Source organism: Gastrolobium bilobum, unplaced genomic scaffold (genome assembly GCF_033153095.1).
Source record: "Gastrolobium bilobum isolate Gb01-03AN ecotype WA unplaced genomic scaffold, APGP_CSIRO_Gbil_v1 utg26470, whole genome shotgun sequence".
In the NCBI taxonomy this organism is placed as follows: domain Eukaryota; kingdom Viridiplantae; phylum Streptophyta; class Magnoliopsida; order Fabales; family Fabaceae; genus Gastrolobium; species Gastrolobium bilobum.
In genome coordinates, this window is record NW_026898999.1 from 319,918 (window position 1) to 330,997 (window position 11,080).

Consider the following 11,080-nt stretch of genomic DNA (forward strand, 5'->3'; position numbering starts at 1 on the left):
TGCTTGATGTTTGGTGGAGATCAGCATATCCCATTCATGGATTGTAGGCCAGCCAATGATCACGTTGTAGGACGATGAGGTGTCTACTACGACGAAATGAACCCTTCCAGCTCGGAACGAATCCTTCGTGCCTAAGGTCAATTTTAGGTCGATGTAGCCTTTCGGAGGGGACGTCGCTCCGTTGAACCCGACCAGTTCGGTGACACATGGTTTTAAGTCCTTCTCATCCAGGTTCATCCTCTGGAAAGCATCCCAGAGAATTATGTCTGCCGAGCTTCCGTGGTCAATGAAGATTCTCTTAACCCGACAGTTGACTAGCACTCCAGTGATCACCAATCCGTCAGTGTGTCCAGATACGACCATTGCTAGTTCCTCCTGAGTGAAGAACAGTCTTGGGGGGCAGGATTGCTGGCTTTCCCTTTGAAGGTCGGCCTGTCTCTTACGGACATGACCTCCTTCAGGTACTTTCTTCTGGCGTTGGCCGAGTCTCCTCCCCCGCCTAGAGCTCCACTTATCACGTTGCATTCGAATTCGGCTTCGGGAAAGGCCTCGTCCTTATCATCGACCTCTTTGCCTTTGGCAGGTCGGTCTTGTCTTTGATCCTTTCTGTGTTCTCTCTTCGGGCTTCGACTTCTGCTTCGGCTTCTTTGCCTTCGCTTATTATTTTTCTTTCCCTGTGTTCGGATGATATATTGCTTCAACCTCCCCTCTCTGACGTGCTTTTCAATAGCACCTCGAAGGTCCCAGCAGTCATCCGTGATGTGACCATTTTGATCATGGAAAACACAGTATTTGTTTTTGTCCAGCCGGCTCTTGGCTTTGAGTGGTCGAGGTCTCTCGACGTTGCGCATCTCGGTCTGGGCCACCTCTTTCCATATCCTGGATCTGGACATGTTCAGGGGTGTGTAATCGTCATACTTCCTTCTTGGAGATCGATCGTCCGACCTCTTATCGTGAGAATCCTTCCCTTTTTTGGATCCTTTCTGGTCCCGTTCTTTGTTATTTTTCTTACTCAGGCTCCGACGTATCGGACTTCGCCCTCGAGACTCGACGTAGACCTTTTGCATATCTTCCACATCAATGTATTTATCCGACCTTCGTCGGAACTCCTCCAGATCATTCACCGGGTTCTTATAGATTGATCTCGCAAGTGGAGAGTCACCATCTAATCCCGAGATGATTAAGTGAAGGTGCACCGCTTCAGTTAAACCTCGGACTTTGAGTGTGGCATCCTTGAACCGGTCGAGGTACTTCCTCAGCGATTCATTCTCTTTCTGCCGAATTCTTCCCAGAGCGTAAGCCGGCATTTGATGCACCTTGCTTATTGCAAAGTTCAGTCGGAAAGTCCGGGCTAGGTCCTCAAACGAGTTGATTGAGTTCCTGGGGAGCCTGGTTATCCAGGTCATCGCCTGACCAGTCAATGTTGTCGCAAAGATTCTGGCCTTAATAGGTCCAGTGATCCCGTTGAACAACATCTCGGTCTTGAAAGCCGCTAAATGGGCTTCTGGGTCCTGACTCCGTCATACAGAGGTATCCTGGTGCTCTTGAATCTCGAAGGTATAGCCAGGTTCATGAGCCTCTCAGTGAATGGGCTATCATTAGCCTCCTCATCATCTAGGTAGTTCTCGTCATGGTTTTCGTTCGGGCCTCCACCATTCCGGTCGTTGCCGAAGTTTGGGTTCTGCACATTCTGTGCGTGTCCTTCAACTGTGGCCGCGTTCTGATGTCGCGGGTCACCATCAACAGCACGACCATCTCTTCCAGGTTGGCCTTCAGCATTTGGATGTCGGAGGTCTTCAGCATTCTGATGTTGGACGCCTTCAGCATTCTGATGCCGAGGTCCGTCGTTTGCGACCTGACCGGTTCCTCTGGGTTGGCCTTCCACGTTGCGATTTCTCAGTTCGGTCTCGAATGTCGCCATTCTTTGGGCATCTAGTCCCCGTTGGGTCAGGAATCTATTCTCCATCTCTTGCAGCCTTTGAAGGATTGCATTCATGGCCATCGTGGTCACGTCTCGCGGTGGCTCACTTGTGTCGAGGTGGGTGAACTGAGGCCGCTGTCGTATTGAGCTGGGTTCTGGGGGTTGGTCCCTGAGTGCCGACCTCTCCGACCTGTACCTCTACCAGCACCGGGTTCGCGTCCAATTGGAGCTGTTCTAATGCAGATTGGTGTTGAGGCATGCCATAAAGCTGAGGCTGAGATTGATGCGGCGGCATTTGGGCGGTGCTAGATGTTGAACGAGTTTTCATCATCGTGAAATGGGGGTCGAAATTTATCGTTCCCACAGACGGCGCCAATGTTAGGTCCTGGATAGACTGTATTGCTATACCAGATAGTATGCGCTCAGAGATAATGTATATCAACTGTATACTAGGCTTATAGCCGAGGTCCCAATCACTGCGCACAAGCAATAAGCTTATAGCCAAAGGGTGGGTGTGTGCACAGTGTGTGCAGTATTAGTAAATAGGTTGAATGAATTTACCTGGGGTCTTTAAGCTCTTATTTATAGGATTACCTTCCTAGACTTGGGCCTTTTGAGCTCCCCCAATTGCGATAGGATTCAACTCCCTTTCTGTTGGGATGTGATCCTCATCTTGTGCCATTTGGCTGTTTAGAGTTGTTGAGATGTTAGTGACTCTATATCTGCTTAGATATTCTAGTAGGTAGTTGGGATATGATATTCACATCCATAACAATTTTCATATACAGAATTTTTTTTTTTTTTTTTTTTTTTTCATATAGTAGATTCTATTCCAATCCATCTCCCGCAGTTTTCTTCTTTCCTTCGCATCTTTCTACACAGTCCGCAGTCGCACCCACTGCAATATATTTTTTAAATTTTATTAAATTATTTAGGCTAAATTAATGAGTTTATCCAATTATTTATTTTTTCACTTTGTCAGCATAGTTGGACCACTTAGAACGTAACCGTTTTTTAATCTCCCCAGCCTTCACACTTGACTCGTCCATTCCATTCTTCTCATTCCGATCGCCAATAACTTAACATAATATGAACCTTAATCTAATCGCCACCGTTATCCCTGGTTGCGCCGCCACTCTACGCCGCCTCTTCGCCACCGTCGAATCCACCAACAGCTCCGCTTTCTCTCGTTTACATTAACAAACAACACACAGACACATATATATGCATCCTTTCTGCTGCGTCTCCGCCATCTCCGATCACTCTTCCGCCGGCTTCGACATGCCTCCTCTTCCCCCCGCCGCCGCCGTCAGATCCGATTCGGTTCTCCTACCCGCTAACCATAACCATGGTCAAATCAACCACTGCATCACGAACGGCAGCGACTGGAGCCGCTCGAGTCAACAGCAACAGCAGCAGCCGCCGCAGGCGTCTGCGGCGGCGGTGGACGTGAAGATCAACGACCTTGTCGGGAATGGAATCTCCGGGATACTGCACAAGTGGGTGAACTACGGCAAAGGATGGAGGCCTCGGTGGTTCGTGCTCCAAGATGGCGTTCTCTCCTACTACAAGATTCACGGACCCGACAAGATCGTCGTCAATCCCGAAACTGAAAAGGGATCCAAAGTCATCGGCGAAGAGTCCATGCGAATGATCGCTCGAAACCGCAATTCTCGTCATTCCAATCACCCCAACTTCCACCGTCGACGAAAGCCCTTCGGCGAAATCCATCTCAAGGTTCCTTCATCAATTCATATATTTGTTGATTTTGTTCTTCCGTTTTTTGTTTTTTTGTTTTTAATGCTTATTTTCGGTTGTAATTTCGTTTCGGTTACCTGTTCTATCAATAATTTTTGTTGCTGTTTGCTAGGCTAGAGGAATATCAGTTATCAAACTAGAAATTCAGAATCCCCTAATTGCGGTTTTAATTAACAAATCTTCACTTATGTATGAATCTGAGTATCTGATTTGTGAATTTATCTAATGTTATTTCCCCCCTGGATTTTTGATGCAACTAGTTATTAATATATCATATGAAATTTTGGTATATAGAACATTTGGTGTGGTAGCATAATAAGGCTCTGAGGCTGGGGACTTGTATTTATTTATATATTTCGCATCATGAGTTTTCAGTTCTGTTTGTCACAGTCATCACTGTGATTTTGTCCGTTATTTCACTGGGAAAAGGCTTTTACTGTAGGTTTCTACCATTCGTGAGAGCAGATCTGATGACAAGCGCTTTTCCATTTTCACTGGGACAAAGAGACTCCACTTGAGGGCTGAGACTCGTGAAGATCGAGTGGCATGGATGGAGACCTTGCAGACAGTGAAAGATATGTTCCCCAGGATGTCCAACAGTGAACTGATGGCTCCGGTGGACAATGTGGCTATTTCAACTGAGAAACTGAGGCATCGGCTTCTGGAAGAAGGTGTAAGTGAGCCAGCCATTCAGGATAGTGAGCAAATTATGAGAAATGAGTATGCAGCACTACAAAACCAGCTTATGTTGCTTAAGCAGAAGCAGTTGACCCTAATCGACACTCTGAGGCATTTAGAGGTACATTTAATGAAAAGTAGTAAACTCCAAGCCAATAAAACTGGCTATTCTTGTTGGTTTTCTACTATTACGCAGAAAGCTGGTCATTCTTAATACTCTTAAAAATTCTCTGCAGAAAAGGGGTGTTTTTTTTTTTTTTGGGGGGGGGGGGGGTCCTATTTTTTGGGTTGTACTTTTGTATTTTTACAACCAAATGCCAAATACTCTAAGGTGTGTTTGGTACAGGAGAAATTTTTTGGTGACCGGGAATCATGATTAATGGGAATTCAGTAGAAATTGAGTTTACTTGGAATCTTACGAAAGATGTGTTTGGTTCGCCAAAATATTACCGGGAATACTGGGTAAAAATTACTCATTCCATATTTGGTTTAGAACGAAATATGACTTGGAATATGAGGTTATTTTACAAAAATAACCCCAAACTATTTTTACTTTTGTAATTGATAGATTGGGTCTAGATTTTTATGTGTATTGGGGTATTTTTGTCTCAAAATTTATTGTTGTGCTTTCCCTTTACTTGGTATTCTGAATTACCATATTATTTTTGGTAATCTGAATAGTGACTTTTCTTTATAAATCAAATTACCGGTAATCCTTGGATATCCGGGAATCGTAATTTATTCCTTCTACCAAACATGGTAATTACATTTACCAAAGAAGGATTACCGGTAATCCTCTCCAAAAACTTGAACCAAACACCCCATAAAGGCTTCTTTTCACTTCACAGTAGTGCAACTGTAACTAATAATATTTTTAAGTAGGGATTTGGTTTGATAGTGTCTCTTAGATATAAATCTTAAATCTAGAAAGAATGAAGTAATGGTTAGTCGGCTTATATGAATACTCAAGGCTCTTTTATTATTTCTTACTCCTGGTGACGGTTTTGAACATATTAGCAGCAGAATCCTGATAGAAATTATTCCTTCAACTTATTATATATATGTTCAAACTGAGGGCTCTTTACCAAAACGTGTTTAGGTTGAAATATGACACTCGGATATATTTCTGGGTAGTGTTTATTTATCTTGCTCTAAAAGCTTTCCACTAGTTAAACTCCTTGCAGTGGAGCAGCGGATTGACTAATCATGAAATACTTTACCTCATCTTGAGTGTTCTTACAATTTGTTTTCTCCAATAATCTCTTGCATTTGTTTATATTCCACAAATTAGCAAATAATTAGTGAAAAAAATGGTTTCTTTTGTCCTGTTAGACAATGTTCAGAGCTGGAATGATCTTGCATCATATGTGAAGAGCTTGGTAGGTTGTGCATAGAATGAAAATTTGTATGAGCATTTTTTCTCATTAAATCTATTAATACTACATTGCTGATCCTCCCCCAGCTCCCCAAATTGCTGTTTTTATTTTAATTATGAGAGAGGTGGGGGTAGTTTTGAAATGGAAAAAATGTTTCAATATTTCTTGGTAAGGTTGTGTCCATTAATGTTAAGCTCCATTGAATTACCCATGTTTTAAAGGGCCCCCCCCCCCCCCCCCCCCGTGTTGAACAGAATGGTTTTCGTTCTTCCTTAAGAGTTTCTTGTTCTCTCTCTCTCTCTCTTTTAATGCTTCTTTCTTCTTATTTGTTGACTTATTGATTGAGGGTAAGTTTCTTTTCCTTGTGTAGTAATAAACTTTTATTTATACTTCATTACTGTAGACAGAAAAGGTTGATCTGGAGAACACTGTTGTTGATGAGAGCCAAAGACAATTGAATGATCAAGAGGCTTCGTCTAGATTAAGGCAGGAAAAATCTAGTGGTAAGTGTTTGAAACTAGAATTACGTACATGCCAACTGTTGTCTTTGATGCACTGATTTTTTATGAACTCTTTACATTTTCTTTCATTTTCTTTTTGAAACTAGAATTACGCACATACCAACTACTGTCTTTGGTGCACTGATTTTTTATGAGCTCTTTATATTTTTATTCATATGTTTAAGATCTTTTGATTGCTTGATTTGGTTTTAGCTATGCATTTTCTTGAAATTAGAAGTGCGTACATGCCAACTATTGTCTCCAATGCACAGATTTTTTATGAACTCTTTAAATTTTCTTTCATTTTCATTTTTGATCCAGAAGCAAGTGCAAGTGAGTCTGAGGATGATAATGAGAGAAATGATGCAGCAGAAGAAGAAACAGATGAAGATGACACCGCCTTTTTTGACACTCGTGATTTTCTGTCATCCAGTTCTTTTAAAAGCAATGGATCTGATTTTAGGGTTTCATCTTTCTCTTCAGATGATGGACTCCATGCAGTTGAATCAGAGGAGGATGTAGATCCTTTGATTAGATCTGTTGGGACCAACTATCCTTATATTAAGCGGCGTAAGAAATTGCCTGACCCTGTTGAAAAAGAGAAAGGTGTCAGTCTTTGGTCAATGATTAAGGATAATATTGGGAAGGATCTAACTAAAGTTTGCCTTCCTGTTTATTTTAATGAGCCTCTCTCCTCTCTGCAAAAATGTTGTGAAGAAATGGAGTATTCGTATCTTCTAGACCGAGCATATGAGTGGGGAAGGAGGGTAAGTCTGGATTTGGCACCCAAGTTTCTTATTGCCCTGCCATTTTTGTGGTAGTATAATCTTTCATTAAGTTAAAATTAAGCACTCAAATACGATAGTTTCATTTGATATGAGAAAAATGTCTCACTTTGCTCAGTTTTTACATGCTGTGTGTTCTTCAATGTATTACTGGGTGCAATTGTTCCAACTTTTCTAAGTCGTTGATTATGTCATGCAGGGTAATAGCCTCATGAGGATTCTCAATGTTGCTGCTTTTGCTGTATCTGCCTATGCTTCAACTGAAGGGAGAATTTGCAAACCGTTTAATCCGTTACTAGGGGAAACATATGAGGCTGACTTTCAAGATAAAGGCCTTCGATTTTTTTCAGAGAAGGTCTGATCTAACCCTAGACATTGATGTTATTAATACATGATCTTTTTATTGGTTATTTTAATCATATATGTGTTTATCATGTATTATTTGATGCCTTAGTAAAGTAGCATAGAGCAGGTGAAAGCTTCATATATATCTTTTAGTACAAAAATGTATAGCGGGAGGGGAGGTTGCCCCATTCCAAGGTTAGGGAATGCAACAAGCCTTAACAAGTGCTTGTAGTGGTACTTATTGAAAACCTACCATTGAAGGACCACCAACAATATTTGAAAGGTGTATGTGTGTGAGCGTATGACTTTGTTATTTGTGGTTGTTATATGATGTATTTGAATTTATTATTTGATGAAATTCCTATGTATCACTAGTCATGCTTATTTGAATTCCTTAGAACTTCTTGCTTAAGAATGAAAAGGAAAAAGTGTTCAGGATATGAAGAAACAATTTGAAGTAAGAACTCAAGTAGAATCTTAAAACTACTTCACTTAATTTGATGAATAAAAGTTGACGTGATTGGGTGCCTAAGTTCCATAGAACCCTATAAAACATAATAGAATTTGGATTTGTATTCAACAAGGGATATGATTATGCTTTTTACAATCTGTGTATTGAAGATTATTAATATTTCTGCTTCCTCTCAGGTCAGTCATCACCCTATGATAGTCGCATGTCACTGTGAGGGTACAGGTTGGAAATTTTGGGGAGATAGCAATTTAAAGAGCAAATTTTGGGGCCGATCAATTCAGCTTGATCCTGTTGGTATTTTGACTTTGGAATTTGATGATGGTGAAGTATTCCAATGGAGTAAGGTATATTTAACTGCTTCTACTGCTAATTTGTCCAATGGCCAAAAGAAAATGCTACATGTCTGGATTTGGTTCTCAACTGAAATAGGTCTGTTTTTTCAGGTTACTACATCAATATACAATCTCATTTTGGGAAAGTTGTATTGTGATCACTATGGTACAATGCGCATACAGGGAAACCGAGAATACTCGTGTAAACTGAAATTCAAGGAACAATCTATAATTGATCGAAATCCTCACCAGGTGCTTTATACATGTTTGATGGATTCCATCTTTCCAGATATAACAAAGCCTATGCTCTGATATTAATTTGACATATCTCTGTCTGGTATTTGACGTGAGCTTTTGTTGCAGAGGATTGTCTCTTATTGTAGTTTGCATGCTTTTTCAGGTTCAAGGTATTGTTCAGGACAGAAATGGGAAAACATTATCTACGTTACTTGGAAAATGGGATGACAGCATGTATTATATTAATGGAGACTATGGCGGGAAGGGGAAAGGTTATGAATCTTCATCAGAAGCCCATCTGCTCTGGAAGCGGAGCAAGCCTCCCAAGTTTCCCACTAGATACAATTTCACTCGCTTTGCCATTACATTAAATGAACTCACCCCTGGATTAAAGGTCTGTTCTGTTAACTGATACTTTCTTTTATGTTGTCAATCTATCTTTTTATCCTTGTTTTAGTGGAAAAAAGTTCGCTGTATTTTCCACTGCCAATTTTTACCACATATGCATGCTTGAATTGGAGTAAATTAGTACTTGCATAAGCAAGGGAACATTGCGACCATTTCTATAACACAGTAGAGCTATAAAGTATAGGATAATTTGAATGCAACAAAAGAGGACCAAAGTAGTCATACTCATATCATCACATTGTGCTTCTTGTGTGCGTGCATGCTTGGCATTTATTGGACATTGATTATCAATTTCATTTGTGCATACATAGGAAAAGCTGCCACCAACTGATTCCAGGTTAAGACCAGACCAAAGGTATTTGGAAAACGGGGAGTATGAGATGGCTAACTCTGAAAAGTTACGGCTAGAGCAGCGGCAACGGCAGGTAGCTATTTTGTATTACTTTCTTCTATATGTATTTCCTTTGACTGTACGACCACTATGAGTGCCATGGCATTGTTAGGGATTGGATCCATGTGCACATATCTGTTACAAACCCATAAATATGAACAGAGAAATCATGTGGAAGATGTAAAGAAAAAGAATGAATCTTTATTGACGGTTGCATATCAATATGAAAATGAGAGAAATCTCCTTTAAAGATTTTCCAGTATAACTGGGACATTGCTCTGTTTTCTTCATGCTAACTGCTCTTCCTCTACGTAATCCTTTTACTCATCCTTCTATTTGAGCTAAACTCTTGTCCTTACAATCTCTCGAAGTAACTAAATGTTCTAACTAAGTATCGATACTCTGTTGGAACTAACTGTTACATTTGATAATCTAACAATGTCAGATAAGGTCGGAAATTGGTGTAAATAATATGGCGTTGGATTTATGTTATATCCTTGTTTTCTAAGTAAACTGATACGAATTCCTTCCTTAATTGATACTTGGTACCTTATCACAAACTTTATTAGTTCTGGTTACTATTGATATTACATTTGTTTGAATGGGATTCAGGCTCGGAAGATGCAAGAAAGCGGTTGGAAACCACAGTGGTTTACTAGGGATAAAGCAAGCGGTACCTACCGCTACTTAGGAGGGTATTGGGAAGCCCGAGAACGAGGAAAGTGGGAGTCCTGTCCTGACATCTTTGGCCAAATTGCTTCTGATCATCTTTCAGACGAAGGTCAAATTACATTGTAGATTTTCAATTTTTTCCTCCAATTTTTTTTTTTTTTACTGATGGGTGCCATAGGACTGCTATATCGCAGTTAAGGTACCCCCGTCTAATTCATGACAGCCAATCATTTGAAAATATGAACAGGTAATAATGTAATTCTTTTTCCATTACAAGTCTCATTTTATATCATCATTATTTTTATTATTAGTAATGTGACTAAATTATAAAATTTCTTTCGACTTAGGCTCAAGTACTTGTTTTTCTAATTTTAATTGATACAATTAATCTTTAGACATAATATTCTCAAATCACACTGTTATTATTATATTTAAATGAAATAAAATTGTATATTTGACATACTTACAAAATATGCATAAATTAAAAAAAAATGTTTAATTGTTTTTCTTTCCATGTGGGTACTGATAGTTGTGGAAGAGTGCCAATAGGAAGAAAGGAGCATGAGATCTTTTGCTGTTTTAGTATATTTTCAACATGTGATATGTACAATTTTATTAACTATTTATACAATAATGATAGTTGAACTTGAGGTGCTAACTTTCGACAATTTTTTAAGTTTCAGGATTGATTGTTTAATTGAAATCTAATTTAACTAACATACTGATACTAACGTATGGAATAATAATTCGAACTTAACGCCTCGCAGGTAAGCTGCAAGCTCCCTGTCTCAAAAGTAAACTAATATTGATCGTAAGAGTACTGTGTATATGATCTTCCATTATGTCGTAGATTGCTGAAGAAGAAAAAATGCGACCGCTTGTGACCTATGGATCTCCTCCTCTGGTTTGTTGTTCCATGCTTGATGTTTCAAAGCAACCGCACCCTTCTTCCAAAGCCCAAATCCCTAGTACTATGATTTATCCTCACCACACAAACCTTCTAAAGCCCAATCCAAAAAAAGCACCAGCCCAATGGCTCCCAGTTTACCTTCTACAAGGGCTGCAATTTACTTCGCAGTCACTTATGTAGCACCGATACTGTCTCGGGACACGTGACATGATACAACACGAAACTCCGACACGTTAATTCTAAAAAATGTTAGATTTCGACACGTTAAGACACGTCTTGATATTAAATAATATTT

The 11,080-nt window shown here is 40.0% G+C and overlaps 2 protein-coding genes across 5 annotated transcripts; one reads left to right on the top strand and one right to left on the bottom strand.

The window, feature by feature from the left end:
- Window positions 1-365: 365 nt before the first annotated feature.
- Window positions 366-1,475, bottom strand: LOC133286183 (uncharacterized). Its single transcript, XM_061483567.1, has one exon. It carries the CDS (start codon window positions 1,473-1,475, stop codon window positions 366-368), a length of 1,110 nt encoding a protein of 369 aa, XP_061339551.1.
- A 1,464-nt stretch (window positions 1,476-2,939) lies between these two features.
- LOC133286158 (oxysterol-binding protein-related protein 1C-like) lies at window positions 2,940-10,185 on the top strand. Of its 4 annotated transcripts, none has more exons than XM_061483533.1 (10): window positions 2,940-3,658; window positions 4,122-4,478; window positions 6,137-6,219; window positions 6,568-7,000; window positions 7,218-7,373; window positions 8,012-8,179; window positions 8,279-8,419; window positions 8,568-8,798; window positions 9,124-9,237; window positions 9,816-10,185. In XM_061483533.1, the coding sequence occupies exons 1-10, from the start codon at window positions 3,146-3,148 to the stop codon at window positions 9,999-10,001; spliced, it is 2,382 nt and encodes a 793-aa protein (XP_061339517.1). In that variant the 5' UTR covers window positions 2,940-3,145; the 3' UTR covers window positions 10,002-10,185. The 4 variants fall into 4 exon arrangements, with proteins under 4 accessions (XP_061339517.1, XP_061339515.1, XP_061339516.1 ...); XM_061483531.1 differs by having other exon boundaries at window positions 2,941-3,658; window positions 6,137-6,242; window positions 6,558-7,000; XM_061483532.1 differs by having other exon boundaries at window positions 2,941-3,658; window positions 6,137-6,240; window positions 6,562-7,000.
- The last annotated feature ends 895 nt before the right edge of the window (window positions 10,186-11,080 follow it).